Raw genomic sequence first — 18,577 nt, forward strand, 5'->3', positions numbered from 1 at the left:
TGTTGTGTTTTTTAAATTTACAAACGAGGTCTGGTCTCTCTGTTTCCTGCATTCTCTCGTTTCTCTTTCTCTCTCTCTCTCTCTCTCTCTCTCTCTCTCTCTCTCTCTCTCTCTCTCTCTCTCTCTCTCTCTCTCTCTCTCTATCTCTCACTCCCTCTCTCTCACTCCCTCGTGCTCTCTCTTCGTCTCTTTCTCTCCTTCTAGATGTGGACGAGTGTGTGGAAGGCCTGAGTTCATGTGGTGCCCATGGCCAGTGTGTGAACCTGCCAGGCAGTCATCGCTGCCAGTGTCAGAGTGGTTATGAATTCGGTTTCGACGGACGTACCTGTTTGGGTCAGTTCATCGGCATGGTGTATAGGAAGGCACATCAGACCTGTTTTTTAACGACATGTATAACATATCTAATATATACTGTGTATAACTCCCATTACTTAACAACTAATCCCTCCCATTCTAACACAATAAATATTTACACAAAATAATCGATATCTGTACATAACTAAGAGGGAACTGGATATTGTGGAAACCCCAGGGAGGAAAGGAAGAGGAGGAACAATAACTCAATGTTGGGAGAATTTGCGTAGGAGACACACACACGCACAGCCAAAGATCACTAAGTTCAGGGGATGGTTAACTCTTCTCATGTCCCACTAGAATCCCTTCAAACCCAGAAAAGACCCGGCCCCGAACACTACGTGTCTCTCTCTATCTTCCTCTCCCTTTCTTCCTCTCCCTCTCTCTCTCTCTCTGTGTCTCTATCTTCCTCTCCCTCTCTTCCTCTCCCTCTCTCTCTCTCTGTGTGTCTCTCTCTCTATCTTCCTCTTCCTCTCCCTCTCTCTCTCTCTGTCTCTCTCTCTCTTTCTCTTCGCAGCACTACAAATCCTCCGCCCCCCCACAAAGCATTGCTGTCATACTTCATCAAATTAGCCACAAATGTTACATTCATAAATGGAAGCAAACGAACATCTTAAACGCTTAGTGAGCAGGTTCGAATCCCACCCCCCGCCCTCCCGGCTGGTCTCTCTGAAGTCGTACACAGTTGACATTGTTGATGTTGTTCATGTTGACATTTTTGTTGTTGTTCCCAGACGTGGACGAGTGTCGCTCCCAGCCCTGCGACCCTCACGCTTCCTGCACCAACACCCTGGGCTCTTTACAGTGCCGCTGCCAGCACGGTTACCAAGGAAACGGCTTCGAGTGTGTCCCGCAGGATGGTGCGACTGACCCCCCCCCCCCCCCCCCCCCCTATGGACATGACCATTTAACTTAGAATATTAGAATAGAACGTGAGGTCTCCATTCTAAGAATGTCCGTGTGATTCTTTTCAGGGCAATCGGAGCGCCCTAAGACCCAGTGTGAGCACCACAGAGACAGCCTCCAAGCAGGGCTGGAGCCCCGAGGGGCCAGACCGGGGCCAGGACCTCCCCTGGGGGCCTTTGTCCCCCAGTGTGATGAGCAGGGTCAGTACAGAACCCTGCAGTGCCACGGCTCCACTGGACACTGCTGGTGTGTGGACAATAGGGGGCAGGAGAGAGCAGGCACCAGGACCCCACCTGGAACTCCTCCAACTAACTGTGATGAACAGGGTACGATATTTACATTATCTGTATGGTCTGGAAGTGCTTATCTGTCTGAGAGAAGGGGTAATTGGCTCAGTTAGAAGAACGCAGTGGTGCCAGATGCCATCCTGGATTTAACCAAACTAGAGACGGTCTCACACGGATGCTGGGAAAATGAAGAGAAGATGACTGGTTTTTGAGTAGAGGAATGCAGATGAGAATGCTCAGCAGATCGGCATTGGTCAGGCAGAGACACAGACCTAGAGAGATAGAAAGATAGAGAGAGAGTTCAAACTCAACTATTTTACTTAAAAACAAGTTTTCAAGGGTCAGGAGGTGTTGTCAATGTCTCCTCTGGGTTAAACCACCCATCCCTTTTTCATCTCTCCTGCCTTCCTCATTCCTACACTTGTTTTAGTTTGTATTAGAGGCACTGTACAATACGTTCACAATGTCCCAGATTACAATTGGCTGTGACATCTGTCCAAAGCTGTAATAATGTGAGTCGTGTTTTTAGGTCAGGTGTTAGCTCTTAAGTAATCCTTGACTTGTGAACTGTGGAGTCAAACAACCATTTATATCTACCTCGTTAGCATGTGGTTGTATTTAACCACATCAGGACTCATACCCCTGGAATGTCTGACAGCAGAGATGATTATGATGATGATGATTATATTGTGTGTGTGTTATTAACTCTTACATGACTACCAGAGAGGCCTGCAACCCACTGTGAGCAGCTCAGAGATGGTCCCCAGCGCAGTCCTGAGGGCTACCCCATCGTGGGGGCTTTTGTCCCTGAGTGTGATGAGCAGGGTCAGTACAGAACCCTGCAGTGCCACGGCTCCACTGGACACTGCTGGTGTGTGGACAATAGGGGGCAGGAGAGAGCAGGCACCAGGACCCCACCTGGAAGCCCTCAACCCAACTGCAACGAAGAAGGTAAGATTTAAAATATTTTTGAAAAATAATTTTGAAAGGTTGAAAAAATATTTTCAACAAGAAGTTTGGAAAGGTAAAAAATATATATTTTTTAAACGTTAAAAAAACAATGTTTTGAAAAAATGTTTTGAATTTTTTTTTGGAAAAACGTTTAGTTTTTTTTGTTTTTTTAATCGTTTCGAAAAAATCATTTTGAAAAAAGAATTTGGAGAATATTTTTTTTGAAAGTTTAGAAAAATGTTTTAGCTAAAAAGTATCTAAACCTTTTCACTCACAACACGACACAAAAAAGTGTCTATTTGTTTTAAAACTTTGATATTAACTTGTTGAATTGCCCCAGAGTACAGAAAAAATTATGTTACTGTCACTCTGTTCTCCAGAACGCCCCAAGACCCACTGTGAGAGGCTCAGAGATGGTCCCCAGCGCAGTCCTGAGGGCTACCCCATCGTGGGGGCTTTTGTCCCTGAGTGTGATGAGCAGGGTCAGTACAGAACCCTGCAGTGCCACGGCTCCACTGGACACTGCTGGTGTGTGGACAATAGGGGGCAGGAGAGAGCAGGCACCAGGACCCCACCTGGAAGCCCTCAACCCAACTGCAACGAAGAAGGTAAGATTTAAAATATTTTAGAAAATATTTTTTGAAAGGTTGAAAAAATATTTTCAACAAGAAGTTTGGAAAGGTAAAAAATATATATTTTTTAAACGTTAAGAAAAAAATGTTTTGAAAAATCGTTTTGAAAAATCGTTTTGAAAAAATTGTTTCAAAAAAATTGTTTTGAAAAAACGTTTATTTATTTTTTGTTGAAATCTTTTTTCAAAAAAAATGTTTTGAAAAAAGAATTTGGAGAATATTTTTTTTGAAAGTTTAAATTTTTTTTTTAGCTAAAATGTTTCTAAATATTTTCACTTACGACACAAAAAAGTGTCTATTTGTTTTAAAACTTTGATATTAACTTGTTGAATTGCCCCATAGTACAGAAAAAACAATGTTACTGTCACTCTGTTCTCCAGAACGCCCCAAGACCCACTGTGAGCAGCTCAGAGATGGTCCCCAGCGCAGTCCTGAGGGCTACCCCATCGTGGGGGCTTTTGTCCCTGAGTGTGATGAGCAGGGTCAGTACAGAACCCTGCAGTGCCACGGCTCCACTGGACACTGCTGGTGTGTGGACAATAGGGGGCAGGAGAGAGCAGGCACCAGGACCCCACCTGGAAGCCCTCAACCCAACTGCAACGAAGAAGGTAAGATTTAAAATATTTTAGAAAATATTTTTTGAAAGGTTGAAAAAATATTTTCAACAAGAAGTTTGGAAAGGTAAAAAATATATATTTTTTAAACGTTAAGAAAAAAATGTTTTGAAAAATCGTTTTGAAAAAACGTTTTGAAAAAATTGTTTCAATTTTTTTTTGAAAAAACGTTTATTTTTTGTTGAAATCTTTTTTCAAAAAAATAGTTTTGAAAAAAGAATTTGGAGAATATTTTTTTTGAAAGTTTAAATTTTTTTTTTAGCTAAAATGTTTCTAAACATTTTCACTCACGACACAAAAAAGTGTCTATTTGTTTTAAAACTTTGATATTAACTTGTTGAATTGCCCCATAGTACAGAAAAAACAATGTTACTGTCACTCTGTTCTCCAGAACGCCCCAAGACCCACTGTGAGCAGCTCAGAAATGGTCCCCAGCGCAGTCCTGAGGGCTACCCCATCGTGGGGGCTTTTGTCCCTGAGTGTGATGAGCAGGGTCAGTACAGAACCCTGCAGTGCCACGGCTCCACTGGACACTGCTGGTGTGTGGACAATAGGGGGCAGGAGAGAGCAGGCACCAGGACGCCACCTGGAAGCCCTCAACCCAACTGCAACGAAGCAGGTAAGATTTTTTTTGTATTCAGTCAGAAAACAAAATTGGGAAACAAATGTTTGAAAAAATAAAAATAAAAATGGAAAAAGTTTGGAAACTTTTTTGGGGAAACCTTTTTCACTCAAAACACGACACATAAAAGTTTCTAGTTTTTTCGTGACTTTTATATTAACTTTACTTACCCCATAGTACTGAAAACATTGTATTTTACTGTCACTTTTCCTCCAGAACGCCCCAAGACCCACTGTGAGAGGCTCAGAGATGATCCCCAGCGCAGTCCTGAGGGCTACCCCATCGTGGGGGCTTTTGTCCCTGAGTGTGATGAGCAGGGTCAGTACAGAACCCTGCAGTGCCACGGCTCCACTGGACACTGCTGGTGTGTGGACAATAGGGGGCAGGAGAGAGCAGGCACCAGGACCCCACCTGGAAGCCCTCAACCCAACTGCAACGAAGCAGGTAAGATTTTTTTTGTATTCAGTCAGAAAACAAAATTGGGAAACAAATGTTTGAAAAAAAAGAAGAAAAAAAAAAGGGAAAAAGTTTGGAAACGTTTTTGGGGAAACCTTTTTCACTCAAAACACGACACATAAAAGTTTCTAGTTTTTTCGTGACTTTTATATTAACTTTACTTACCCCATAGTACTGAAAACATTGTATGTTACTGTCACTTTTCCTCCAGAACGCCCCAAGACCCACTGTGAGAGGCTCAGAGATGATCCCCAGCGCAGTCCTGAGGGCTACCCCATCGTGGGGGCTTTTGTCCCTGAGTGTGATGAGCAGGGTCAGTACAGAACCCTGCAGTGCCACGGCTCCACTGGACACTGCTGGTGTGTGGACAATAGGGGGCAGGAGAGAGCAGGCACCAGGACCCCACCTGGACGCCCTCAACCCAACTGCAACGAAGCAGGTAAGATTTTTTTTGTATTCAGTCAGAAAACAAAATTGGGAAACAAATGTTTGAAAAAAAAAAAAAAAAAAAAAAAGGGACAAAGTTTGGAAATGTTTTTGGGGAAACCTTTTTCACTCAAAACACGACACATAAAAGTTTCTAGTTTTTTCGTGACTTTTATATTAACTTTAATTACCCCATAGTACTGAAAACATTGTATGTTACTGTCACTCTTTCTCCAGAACGCCCCAAGACCCACTGTGAGAGGCTCAGAGATGGTCCCCAGCGCAGTCCTGAGGGCTACCCAATCGTGGGGGCTTTTGTCCCTGAGTGTGATGAGCAGGGTCAGTACAGAACCCTGCAGTGCCACGGCTCCACTGGACACTGCTGGTGTGTGGACAATAGGGGGCAGGAGAGAGCAGGCACCAGGACCCCACCTGGACGCCCTCAACCCAACTGCAACGAAGAAGGTAAGATTAAAAATATTTTAGAAAAGGGTTTTGAAAGGTTGAAAAAATATTTTCAACAAGAAGTTTGGAAAGGTAAAAAATATATATTTTTTAAACGTTTCGAAAAAAATGTTTAGAAAAATCGTTTTGAAAAAATTGTTTTTAAAAATCGTTTAGAAAAAACGTTTTTAAAAAATTGTTTTGAAAAAACGTTTTGAAAAAATTGTTTTGAAAAAACGTTTATTTTTTGTTGAAAAATTGTTTCGAAAAAATCATTTTGAAAAAAGAATTTGGAGAATATTCTTTTTGAACGTTTAAAAAAATGTTTTAGCTAAAATGTTTCTAAACCTTTTCACTCACGACACAAAAAAGTGTCTATTTGTTTTAAAACTAACAATGGGGCAATAGTACAGAAAAAATATTGTTACTGTCACTCTGTTCTCCAGAACGCCCCAAGACCCACTGTGAGAGGCTCAGAGATGGTCCCCAGCGCAGTCCTGAGGGCTACCCCATCGTGGGGGCTTTTGTCCCTGAGTGTGATGAGCAGGGTCAGTACAGAACCCTGCAGTGCCACGGCTCCACTGGACACTGCTGGTGTGTGGACAATCGGGGGCAGGAGAGAGCAGGCACCAGGACCCCACCTGGAAGCCCTCAACCCAACTGCAACGAAGCAGGTAAGATTTTTTTTGTATTCAGTCAGAAAACTAAATTGGGAAACAAATGTTTAAAAAAAATAATTAAAAAATTCGGAAAAAGTTTGGAAACGTTTTTGGGGAAACCTTTTTCACTCAAAACACGATACATAAAAGTTTCTAGTTTTTTCGTGACTTTTATATTAACTTTAACTACCCCATAGTACTGAAAACATTGTATGTTACTGTCACTCTGTTCTCCAGAACGCCCCAAGACCCACTGTGAGAGGCTCAGAGATGGTCCCCAGCGCAGTCCTGAGGGCTACCCCATCGTGGGGGCTTTTGTCCCTGAGTGTGATGAGCAGGGTCAGTACAGAACCCTGCAGTGCCACGGCTCCACTGGACACTGCTGGTGTGTGGACAATCGGGGCCAGGAGAGAGCAGGCACCAGGACCCCACCTGGAAGCCCTCAACCCAACTGCAACGAAGAAGGTAAGGTTTAAAATATTTTAGAAAATAGTTTTTGAAAGGTTGAAAAATATTTTCAACAATAAGTTTGGAAAGGTAAAAAATATATATTTTTTAAACGTTAAGAAAAAAATGTTTTGAAAAATCGTTTTGAAAAATCGTTTTGAAAAAACGTTTATTTTTTGTTGAAAAATTGTTTCGAAAAAATTGTTTCGAAAAAAGAATTTGGAGAATATTCTTTTTGAAAGTTTAAAAAAATGTTTTAGCTAAAATGTTTCTAAACCTTTTCACTCACAACACAAAAAAGTGTCTATTTGTTTTAAAACTAACAATGGGGCAATAGTACAGAAAAAATATTGTTACTGTCACTCTGTTCTCCAGAACGCCCCAAGACCCACTGTGAGAGGCTCAGAGATGGTCCCCAGCGCAGTCCTGAGGGCTACCCCATCGTGGGGGCTTTTGTCCCTGAGTGTGATGAGCAGGGTCAGTACAGAACCCTGCAGTGCCACGGCTCCACTGGACACTGCTGGTGTGTGGACAATAGGGGGCAGGAGAGAGCAGGCACCAGGACGCCACCTGGAAGCCCTCAACCCAACTGCAACGAAGCAGGTAAGATTTTTTTTGTATTCAGTCAGAAAACAAAATTGGGAAACAAATGTTTGAAAAAATAAAAATAAAAATGGAAAAAGTTTGGAAACTTTTTTGGGGAAACCTTTTTCACTCAAAACACGACACATAAAAGTTTCTAGTTTTTTCGTGACTTTTATATTAACTTTACTTACCCCATAGTACTGAAAACATTGTATTTTACTGTCACTTTTCCTCCAGAACGCCCCAAGACCCACTGTGAGAGGCTCAGAGATGATCCCCAGCGCAGTCCTGAGGGCTACCCCATCGTGGGGGCTTTTGTCCCTGAGTGTGATGAGCAGGGTCAGTACAGAACCCTGCAGTGCCACGGCTCCACTGGACACTGCTGGTGTGTGGACAATAGGGGGCAGGAGAGAGCAGGCACCAGGACCCCACCTGGAAGCCCTCAACCCAACTGCAACGAAGCAGGTAAGGTTTATTACTTTCAATATGCTGTACTTGTAGTTTGCAGACACACACGTAACACTGAATTCCTTACGTTTATTCTACATCTTTATTGTTGTATTTATCCTATTTACAGTGATAAAAATATGCAAGATGTGGACTAAACATGATATCAAATAATAGTAAAACTGTGACTGGTGATTAATATGTTACACCCTCAAGAATCTCACATCTGTAACTCTACATATGAGTAATAACTTTCATTTAGACCAAGCGAAGGCTGCCAAGTCATAGAGAGAGGATTATATTTGAGGTGATTATGTGGCCAGAGTCTTTCTTCTTGGTTTTCCTGGTCAACTTCCCCACTTCCAAATTATATTTAATCTGCTCTCTTCTCACCCTTGTCACAAATGACTACCCTAACAGAATCCATTTGGAAATTTCAAGTTCAAGGCAAGAGCACTGTTAAATTTGTTTTACAGTCTCAAGGAATAGTGAAAAAGATCACATGACACGTAGTTAAGCGGTGCTTTTTATCTTCCATTGAAAGAATGTTATTGTAAACTGTAAATGGTTGGGTAGGTTAAATGGTAGGTGTGTACAACAGATTTTGTGCGCAGGCTTGTGTTTGATTGTACAAATCAACTAAGTCCATATCTGTGTGTGTGTAAGAGACAGGATTATTGTGTGGCCCCTGAAGGGGGCCTCTCAGGGCCATAGATCAGGACTCCTGTCAAAGCAGTGTAAACACTTGCAGGGTCAGCTCACCTCTCACTAGCAACAGCTGGAGGGCTTATGGTACCGTATGGCTTCCATAATCATGGCACCCGTTCTCTTAACAGCTGACTAGCTCTGCCTGCACTCACCTTCAAGGTTGAACCCCTTCCCCCCTCAATCTCCCCTGAACTCCGAGTGTCTCACACAGTCCCAGCACACCGTCCCAACACTTCCTGTGTGCCTTCTGACAACACTTCCTGTGTGCCCTCTGACAACACTTCCTGTGTGCCCTCTGACAACACTTCCTGTGTCCCCTCTGACAACACTTCCTGGGTTCCCTCTGATTCATGTTTTGGCCGACTCCCCCATCTGCTTTGCATACCAACACATCCTGCACCACACATCGCACCATATCATGTTGTACTCCACATGTCCCCACCCTATGAAACCATACCATGACAAAGTTGGGACTGCCTTTCTAACCCCCCCCCCCTTCTCCCCCCTCCCAGAGGCCCCCACTAGGCGCCCGGAGACTGTATGTGACCGCTGGCGAGCCAGTCTAGTGGACCACTACGGGGGCAACCCAGAGCCCCAGCATTACCTACCTCAGTGCGACCCGGACGGCCAGTTCGAGCCGGTGCAGTGTTACGGAGACAGCAGCTACTGCTGGTGCGTGGACCGGGACGGCCGTGAGGTGGCGGGGACGAGGTCGCACGACGTCGTCAAGCCTGCGTGTGAGTGACGTTGCCGCACTCCTCACGGAGAGAAGCGGATCGATGACAGCGTCGTGGTGTTCCTCGGCAGAGCCTGCTTTAGCTGCTTTAGAGGCGAAAGGGTTTTAAAGCACCCCCCATGACTCTCAGAAGGCGCTAAGCGGTTAGGGAATCGGGCTAGTAACCCAAAGGTTGCCAGTTCGATTCCCGGTCATGCCAACTGACGTTGTGTCCTTGGGCAAGGCACTTCACCCTACTTGCCTCGGGGGAATGTCCCTGTACTTACTGTAAGTCGCTCTGGATAAGAGCGTCTGCTAAATGACTAAATGTAAAATACTGAAATTGACGTGTTTTCCCCCCCTGACCCTTCTCAACAGGTATTCCAACGGTGGTTCCTCCCACCATGCATCCGTTGCCCCGCCCTGATGTGACCCTGCCCCCCTCCGCTTCAGGAACCTCCCTGCTGTATGCCCAGGGTCAGCAGATCGGAGCGCTGCCTCTCAACGGCACCGTCATGGACAAGGAGCACTCCTCAACTCTGCTGGCTCTGCATGTAAGCACAACGGGCTGGGTGGAGCTCGGTGGTTAGAGCATTTCACTGCAGATCAAGAGGTCCTAGGTTCAAATCCCACCCCGTCTTTCGCTTTGAAAAAACGCATCTGTTAAATAAATACCCTGATCTATAATGAATACTTTATTGTTGGTCATCTCTCATGCTGGTCTGTGTGATTAACCGTTGATATGCGACTTTGCAGGGATCCATTGTGGTGGGTCTGGACTATGATTGTAAAGAGAGGAAGGTGTACTGGACAGACTTGGCTGGTAGGACCATCAGCAGAGCATCCCTGGAGCGGGGGGCGGAGCCTGAGATACTCATCAACACAGGTGGGACACACAAACTCTACAACTCTATGAAACTGAAGACGTTTTCCTTTGCATTCAGGTGTGCGGACAAGAACAACTATACGCTTTGCTGTAACGTAAAAAGAAACCAATGCTGTAGATTTTGACTTGTGGCGGTTCTGAACGATAGGTTTGACCAGCCCCGAGGGCCTGGCGGTAGACGTGGTCCGCAGAGCCATGTTCTGGGTGGACAGCACGCCCGACAAGATCGAACAGGCCAACCTGGATGGCAGCGGGCGGAGAGTCCTGTTTGACACAGACCTGGTCAACCCCCGGGCCATCATAGTGGACTCTTCCACTGGGTAAGACTAACATGGCCGAGACGCTGTTTTTGTTGACGTGAATTCTCCTGGTCTCTGGCTGTGCGAAGCGTCTGAGCTAAAGGCTCCCCATGCTCGAGTCAGTTTGTGTGACTGTGCATGACTGATGCCTCTCGTGATGAAAAACAGAGTTGTTTTGGTTCAGCGTCTGATTTAAAGCTCTTTAATGCGATGAGACAAGGAAAGGCCCATGGGATTGTGGGTCAGGGGCCACAGGTTGTTCTGTGCAACCTGACTGTGACCTCATCAGCTGTAAACAGATTCTTCAGAGCCCTCATAAGCAAGCGTGGACGCGGTGGTCCCCCAAGACTGGCACAGTATGTGTGTGTGTTTGTCTGAGCAAAAAAGGGGTTTTCGATTAGTGTTTCCCCTTGTTTAATTAATGGTCATGTCAATTAGTCCTCATTTCCTGTTAGACAGCACGCTTCCTGTCCCTGATGATGCCGTGCAAAGATAGGGCTCCATTACTCAGACAGCCTCTGTAGATAAGACCTCCAAAAGAGAAGCCTCCCCAGGCAGAGGAGAGGAGGAGAGATATTACGTAAGGAGAGAAGGTCATGAATGATGGGGGGGAGTAAGACGGAATGAGAGAGCTTCTTAAAAGTTCTGGAGGCGGAGAACACAGCTGTCTCTCTCCCTTTCTTGCTCCCTCTTTCTCCCTGTCTCTCTCTCTCTCTCTCTCTCTCTCTCTCTCTCTCTCTCTCTCTCTCTCCCTCTTTCTCTCTCTCTCTCTCTCTCTCTCTCTCTCTCTCTCTCTCTCTCTCTCTCTCTCTCTCTCTCTCTCTCTCTCTCTCTCTCTTTCCTTCCTTCCTTCCTTCCTTCCTTCCTCCTGTCTGGGTGCCTCTGTGGAGGAGGAACAGGCAGCGTGTGGGCCAGGAACCACACACATGTTGATCCTGAGAGCTCTCTGACCTCTCCACATCTACACCAGCTGCTGGCCTCCAGAGAGCATATGTAATCCAAACCGCATGGGCAATCAGGACAACTACGTGTGTGTGCGTGTGCGCGTTAAATTCAGCTCTCTGACACAGGGATTGTGTGTTTAGTCTAATATATCACCAAGCACACACTTAACCCTTGTGCTGCCTTCGGGTCACATGACCCAAAGGTTCATAACGAACCACCGTTGTGTTTACCCAATTTTACCCAATACAAAAACAAATAACAATTATTTTCTTTTAACCATTGCAATGTGGGGGGTCTGAGACAGCCCGACAGTTAAAAGAAAATGCTTCACTTTGTTTTTGTAGGAGGTAAATTTGTCGCAATACGACGGTGGGTCACAATGACTGATGGGTCAGAATGACCCGAAGATAACACAAGGGTTAATCATCAGTCCAATCATGTGAAGCAGCAATTTTACTGAACCCCAGTCCGAAATACCAGAAATGGTGACTGCCGTTGCTTTTGAGTTATCTTAGCCAAACATCTTTCAATGTTTGTGTTTTTCAAGAAAACAATTATTATTCTATTGACATGTAATGTTAGAACCAAATACTTTGTGCCAAACCCCCTAAAGCCGGTCATATACACCATAAAGAAGAATGTGTTACAAGTAATTGCATCTGATTAGGTATGTTTATTCAAACCATATGTTGGTAATAATACTAGTGGTAACTCTTGAGAAGCAGTATAAGTTATCCCTCAGTATCTGATAATGTGAAGTACTCTTGTTTCAGAAAGCCTAGAGGGTAAGTTAAATGATTGTAAAATTTAGTTTTATCTGTTTTTTAAATCCACACTGTATTTCTTGGCACAGTGCTACAAGGACTGACAATAAAAAAGCATGTTATTGAAGAATGATTTTAAACATATATTTTTAACATCCCCCACTTAAAATTGAGTGAGGGCGTAACAGTATTATCCACCTCATCAGTGAAAACAAAATTAATTTCTCTGAGGAATATGACTAGTGAATAAAGTGCAACAACATACCTTACCAATACCTATAGAATAAAGTGCAATACCATACCTTATCAAGGCAGTTCATTCCACTTATGTTTGTGAAACAGTGGTAGTGTTTTCCACAGGTTAGTTTTACAACCCTAGCAACCTCGTAATGCGTCCTGAAACCAAGCACCAGTCCAGCCACCATCTCGACGCTGTCCCCTGACCTGGCTGTGTGTCTTTGACTTTAGGACACTGTACTGGACTGACTGGAACAGGGAGGCTCCGAAGATAGAGAGCGCCTCGGTGGACGGACACAGCAGGAAGGTTCTCGTCAGGGAGGGGATTGGCCTGCCCAATGCTTTGACCTTTGACACTACCTCACACCAGGTGTGCTGGGCGGACGCAGGTAAACGGGCCGCGAGTCTGGTGAATCCACCCGCCATGTACTCTCTCGATTTAAACCTAGTTTTATGTGCTGCTTTCGTTTTCTCCCTCGTAAACGAAATCGAATTCGAGCGTGTTATGTGGCGCACTGAACCTTTATACGATCTTAAAAATCACAAGCTGTGAAATTGTCTGTTTGTTTCACAATCAAACCAACAGTCCCACATCAGTCTCTCTCCCGTTTCTCTCTCGCAGGGACGAAGCGATTGGAATGCATCTCACCGGACGGAACGGGTCGAAGGGTGATTCACAGCAACCTCAACTATCCCTTCAGCATGGTTTTCTACAGCAACCACTTCTACTACACGGACTGGAGAAGGTGGGTGCCTTACTCTGCTATGGCCCCCAAACATCTTAGACAGCTGATCTTTTTATACTTTAGAACCAGAGACATGATCACTCTTATTCCAGCTCAGTGACATCACAGACTTGGCCTCTCTCGTTCACAGGGATGGCGTGATGGCGGTGAGGCGTGATGGCAGCCAGTTCTCCGAGGAGTACCTACCCGACCAGAGGTCTCACCTGTATGGCATTGCCGTGGCAACTTCCCACTGTATATCAGGTACTTATACACGTGAAATGCCTTCACGTTCACAGGCTGTATCATTTCTTATGGTGTGAGCCATTGCATTTTAACCTCAAGTCAAACACAGAAGTTCTTGTTCCATGGCTCCAACTGAGTCTCAATGGCGTACTTGGTTTTTACGTGACAGTATGGGTGCTGACACCTGCTTTGAATCCCTCTCCTACATCAAATGAAAGAGAGGTAGACAAAAGTCCCATTGCACGCAACCTGTCAACTGGGAAAAGTAGAAGGCATCTGCTGTCAAATCATTGTACTTCAGACCCAGGCGACGAAATGTGACTGGGCCTGGCTCCTACATCAAAGTGCTTCAAAGCCATGGAAACAGCCAATGAGATTATTCCGTTTTGTAGACCTACACTCAAATATCTTAAAGAGGGTATTTGTCTGTTATGGGGTAAAAATGACAACTGTTGACGTAATGTTTATTCTGGGATGCAAGGCTGTGCTCTTATGCTGAGTGAAGTGTGCTGTCCATGGGGTTCCGTTTGTCATTTGTGACCTAATATGGTTATTATCTGTTACAGGGAGACACTAATGACAGAGACTGTTCTACGGTGCTATTTCGGGCTAGTCTTTTAAGTGCTTCTCCTGTGAGAACTCCTTCAGAGAGACGGCGAACAAAAGAAACTCACAAAAAAAACAAGTCAAATTTACAAACGCCGACGGCGACTCCCTCACCCCCTCTTCCCAAATATAGTTTTGTAAATTTGTTTTATACCTCATTTCATTCTACTGTATTTTTGTATGTGTGTTTTTATAGAAAGCCAAAGAAAAAGAAGCTTTAAAAAACAAGATCTTTGAGCCACAAATCCTGGTGTCACTGTCAATGAGTGTACGAGTGAACACACAGCAATGCAGTATTTGAGTAGACTGTGCACTAATATGAAATTTGTATTTCACACATGAAATTGCATTGACATTTTACCAAATACTTATTACCACAGTTCTTTTGTATCATTTTGTATCTTTTGTAAGATGTGATATTTATAACAATAAAATGTGATTCCGGATTTGTACAACTACCCTCTGTTAAACTTTGTCCGGTTTGCCTCTAAACCAACAAAACAAAACAGCTCTCAAACTGGGGTTTCATGTCAGTTAGTTATTTTAGGCCAACAAGAATCACACACAAACCACACATTAGATGATGGCATGTATTTCATTCATTTTATAAACCCTCTCCATTCATTCCACAAAGTGGGAAAAGCTTTTCCTTTTCCAAAACCAAAAAAAAATCCGATAGACTTGTCTTCCACTTCTTAAAAGAAATATGGTAATCCAACAAAGGCTTTGTCGTGGTTTTTGTAGGGTGGGGTTTAGCTACAACAGGTCTGTAGACTCTGTCGGCTTATAGTCTGGGGATAGTCCTAATTAGACTACCTGGGGTGGGTGGGGGCAGGTGACCCTTGGGTCACGGGTCACATGGCAGGAACAGGGGCGGGTCATCTGCCCACCTTGCCTAGGCGATGGTCAGTCTTAGGGTCTGCGATGATGGCCTGGACGGCCACGATGGCCTCGTTGATCTTGGTCTGCAGGTCACGGAGCTCCTCGATGTGGAGCAGCCGCAGTATCTGGGCGGCCTCGTTTAAGGTGGCGTCTGCAAAGGAGAGAGGGGAGACACATTCAATACTCCATTTTAAAGATATATTTTGTGTGGCGTTTTGTATGCATTATTGGATAGAGGTAGACAGGAAGAGAGAGAGGTAGGAAGGTAGACAGAGAGAGATGAAGACGTGCAACAAAGGGCCCAGGCCGGATTCGAACCTGCTGCTTAAGCTCATGGACCTTTACCCGGTGAGCCCTCAGCATTCAACTCACTTAATGACAGTGCTTCTATTGACAGAATACAAGATAATTTAATTGGGTTCTTTCCTGTTTCCAGCTATACCTCTTTGTGTTTTATAGAAGCCCCATTGTGTAGTTCTAGTTATAAGCCTTCCCCTGTGATGGCATAACCCCTAACATAGCATGATGTCATCCTGACAGGATGACAGGCCACATCAAATGATGTGGTTTCTTGGGAAATGACACGGTCCTCTCCACAAACACATGTCAACACTTTGCTTCCTTTCTGCGGATGTGTCTCACATTCAAATGGAGAGTCACTTGGCATAATGAATAGGTCTCTTCACACCAGCTTTCCTGTCCACCCTTATATCAACGTTGCACAAAGCCAAACCAAAATACGTTTTCTGCCTTCTGGTCATGTCCTGGTGCAGAACGTGTAGACCAGTGAGTACCTATTTAGATTAAACATTTGGGTACGTAGAAAAGACAAATCAGAAAGAACCTTCTGCTCACTGAGGGTCATTCGGAAAAAACACTTTAGATACTTGACACTTGAGAACACTGAAATACGAAATACAACCGACCTGTGGAACGCTTTCACTGAGGAACTTTGTAACATGGGTAACGTACATAAATTTCACGTTTGAGCCTGGTGCGCATTAACCATGACAAGCCCCTCGCTCACTCACCTCCAGTATCAAAGCCGAGGACGTGCTTATCCAAGGCCACGGGTAGACCCTAGAGAGGAGCAGGCAAAACAGGAAGTCATACATCACTGCAATTAAAAACCAATCAGGCGTAGGCGTGCAAGGAGGTCATATGTTGTTCATTTTACCGAGATGAAAGGCTGAAAATTACAGAGCTGTGGTACTAGTTAAGATTACGAGTGTGTCCAGAATTTGTTTGCAGTTCATGTTAAATGAGGCTGAAAGTAACCATCTAGGATAAATACAGTTTACCCTCCTACCTGAACAGCTAGCTAGCTAGCAATTTTCCCCCTTGGATCAATACAGTGCTACTCTACTAAGGCTGAAGACCATCTTCCGACTTACCTCTTTAGACTGACTGGCCTTCAGTATGGCCTCAGGGCTGAGCCTCTCTTGAATAAGGATCCTGATGGCCTTTTGGATCAAAGATGGAGGGAAAAAAAAGAAAAAATAAAGAATTGAACGTGTGTTAAACACAGCAACGGTGGTTCCTTGTGCATGCTTCCTGATCTGCATACTGACCTTCAGCATCACAAGATAGTCGTCGTGGCGTTGGATGTTTAGGATGTTAGTCAGGGCCATGACACCAGCCTTAAAGTCTGGGTTGTTGCCTTCAGAATCAAGACACACACACACGGTTGTGGGAGTGATTAGTCAGTCTGGTGATCTAGCTGACACAGTTGGGTTGTCTTGCCTACTTCAATGTACCCTTCATCTAGTTTCTTTAATCAGACATTAGTATTACAGTGAATCGTGGAGGACATTACTAGGAGGAGGACAGAGATGGATGAACTTAACCCTTGTTTTATTTGTCACTGTGACCCACCGTCGTATTGCGACAACTTGACTGCATACAAAAACAAAGTGAAGCATTTTCTTTTAACCGTTGGGCTGTCTCAGACCCCCCACATTGCGAAAGTTAAAAGAAAATTAATTTTATTTGTATTGCTTAAAAGTGGGTAAACACAACGATGGTTCGTTCATGTGACCCGAAGGCAGCACAATGGTTAAGAGGAGGAAGGGGAGAGAGAGAGGAAGAGAATAGGAGGAAATAGTTGGATTAGACAAAATAGACATTAAAAAGCGTTAAAGAGGAGTGTGAGTGGGGTCACTGTGGCTCAATAAAAGAATGGGAGGAAGAGAAAGAAAGATAGAGGGGGAGGGATGGGTGAGGGGGAGGGATGGGTGAGGGGGAGGGATGGGTGAGGGGGAGCTGCATCCAGACGAGGATGAAAGGAGGCCCTACTCACTGTCCAGATGGATGAGAGGATCGGATGGTTTCTCAGTGTTGCTGGTGGCTGTGGCCTGTGGGCAGTTCTTGTACTTATCCACTGTTTGGGGAATAAGACGAGATAAGCCCTCAATGATTCCAGTTAGAATTTCTGAGACAATGACGCCATCTAGTGGACAATCTGGGCACTTTAGTACAGTGACAGCAGCAGTATGTACAATTAGTGCAGAAGAAGAAAAAAAACATAATAGAAAGATCACAGAAAGACAATAAGCTTTTTTTATATACAATTTTGTATGAGAATGTCATTATAATTTACTGTACCATTGTCACCGTACTCAAAACGAACAGCTAGACCCAGCAACCAGTCAACTGCCTCTGGTCTCTCTTGGACACTGAATGGACAATTTACATCCTGAAGATACTGTGTAATTAAAAGAATACATTTTTTACAACCTAGACATTGCCGGAATTACATAATCAAACGACAATGATACTGTGAAGATTATGTTTATGATAGAAATTAAATGTCTGCTTCCAATCTTCTGAAGTATTAAGTACTGTACATGTGAATTAGATTAGTTATATAGTTGGGCGGTGACCTATGTAAGAGTGTAAGAGTGTGTGTGTGGTGGTCCGGGGAGGGGCAAGAACAATCCATCTGGGTGCTTCTACAGTCTGCCTTACCATCTCAAAGGACTTGGGCCATTCGGAGCTGGGGATGTTTCTCAGGTTGCCGCGGTCTTCGATTTTATAATGTCTGATTTTCTGATCCTCAATCCACACGATGAAATTCCTGAATTCAGTCTCATCTGCACATCACAATACATAATAACACGATGTTTCAGTCGGTCAGTTTTCTGCATTATGATAAGTAATATAGGTTCCAAGTGCTAGGTCAATAAGTCATGATGTAATGCTGGTATGGAAAAAAAGTAGACTGTGCAAGTACGCATAATTGGTCCTGTCTGACTTTAAACGATACCATCACTGGCATCCAATGCACTCCATCTAGGGTATCCGGCTAGTAACCTACCAGGCAACCTACCTAAGTGATTCAATAAAAAGCTCCGGATGATTTTCTAACTAACTAACTAGCCAGTTGCAGGTACTGTTGTTCGCAAGTCTCCAACTAGCGACACTGGCCTAGCAAAAGTAAAGAGCTTGTTAGCTAGCTTAGCTAGCTACCAGCAAAGCATGGCAGTAGAGTGCTTGATTTCCAACCGTTTGTTTAAAAAATTGCTTGATTCTGTCCTACCTTTGCAATCAAATCCAGATGGGTTGTGATAGTCCAAAGCTGTCAGCTTTCTTTTAAACATTTCTACATATGTTTGTTTAAAGCAAATGTGCGTCAGCTAGCTACTAAGTTGCGTCTGGCAGGCCAATGTACTGAATGAATGGTAACTTCCGGCAGCTGATGATCACGTGACGTCCCAGCTAACACTGTCCTGCAA

At 44.3% G+C, this 18,577-nt stretch overlaps 2 protein-coding genes across 2 annotated transcripts in view; one reads left to right on the top strand and one right to left on the bottom strand.

Moving 5' to 3' along the window:
- Positions 1–14,416, top strand: part of nid2a (nidogen 2a (osteonidogen)) — a 32,538-nt gene extending 18,122 nt beyond the window's left edge. The window contains exons 10-30 of the mRNA XM_062446501.1: positions 205–333; positions 1,089–1,214; positions 1,329–1,586; positions 2,271–2,498; positions 2,879–3,106; positions 3,511–3,738; positions 4,583–4,810; positions 5,034–5,261; positions 5,486–5,713; positions 6,139–6,366; positions 6,589–6,816; positions 7,174–7,401; positions 7,621–7,848; positions 9,051–9,275; positions 9,632–9,807; positions 10,010–10,139; positions 10,288–10,459; positions 12,616–12,773; positions 13,007–13,130; positions 13,261–13,373; positions 13,922–14,416. Coding sequence (XP_062302485.1) covers positions 205–333; positions 1,089–1,214; positions 1,329–1,586; positions 2,271–2,498; positions 2,879–3,106; positions 3,511–3,738; positions 4,583–4,810; positions 5,034–5,261; positions 5,486–5,713; positions 6,139–6,366; positions 6,589–6,816; positions 7,174–7,401; positions 7,621–7,848; positions 9,051–9,275; positions 9,632–9,807; positions 10,010–10,139; positions 10,288–10,459; positions 12,616–12,773; positions 13,007–13,130; positions 13,261–13,373; positions 13,922–13,932 — 3,902 coding nt within the window. The 3' untranslated portion in view covers positions 13,933–14,416. The remainder of the gene's footprint in view (positions 1–204; positions 334–1,088; positions 1,215–1,328; positions 1,587–2,270; positions 2,499–2,878; positions 3,107–3,510; positions 3,739–4,582; positions 4,811–5,033; positions 5,262–5,485; positions 5,714–6,138; positions 6,367–6,588; positions 6,817–7,173; positions 7,402–7,620; positions 7,849–9,050; positions 9,276–9,631; positions 9,808–10,009; positions 10,140–10,287; positions 10,460–12,615; positions 12,774–13,006; positions 13,131–13,260; positions 13,374–13,921) is intronic.
- Positions 14,417–14,537: 121 nt separating this feature from the next.
- Positions 14,538–18,541, bottom strand: rtraf (RNA transcription, translation and transport factor). The gene is made up of 8 exons (XM_062446500.1): positions 18,382–18,541; positions 17,811–17,935; positions 17,448–17,547; positions 17,143–17,223; positions 16,415–16,503; positions 16,238–16,306; positions 15,875–15,923; positions 14,538–14,994 (listed from the first exon to the last, which is right to left on the bottom strand). Exons 1-8 carry the CDS (start codon positions 18,440–18,442, stop codon positions 14,840–14,842), a joined length of 729 nt encoding a protein of 242 aa, XP_062302484.1. The 5' UTR covers positions 18,443–18,541; the 3' UTR covers positions 14,538–14,839.
- Positions 18,542–18,577: the final 36 nt, after the last annotated feature.

Source organism: Osmerus eperlanus, chromosome 21 (assembly GCF_963692335.1).
Source record: "Osmerus eperlanus chromosome 21, fOsmEpe2.1, whole genome shotgun sequence".
NCBI classification, from domain to species: Eukaryota; Metazoa; Chordata; class Actinopteri; order Osmeriformes; family Osmeridae; genus Osmerus; species Osmerus eperlanus.

Bases quoted from the DNA above. Each gene is read 5' to 3' on its own strand.
- rtraf (XM_062446500.1), bottom strand. From the start codon at position 18,442: ATGTTTAAAAGAAAGCTGACAGCTTTGGACTATCACAACCCATCTGGA. The intron at 17,548-17,810 runs GTAAGGCAGACT...TTAATTACACAG, and splicing joins GGCCCAAGTCCTTTGAGATG to TATCTTCAGGATGTAAATTG. The intron at 16,307-16,414 runs GTCAGTATGCAG...TTGATCCAAAAG, and splicing joins ACTATCTTGTGATGCTGAAG to GCCATCAGGATCCTTATTCA.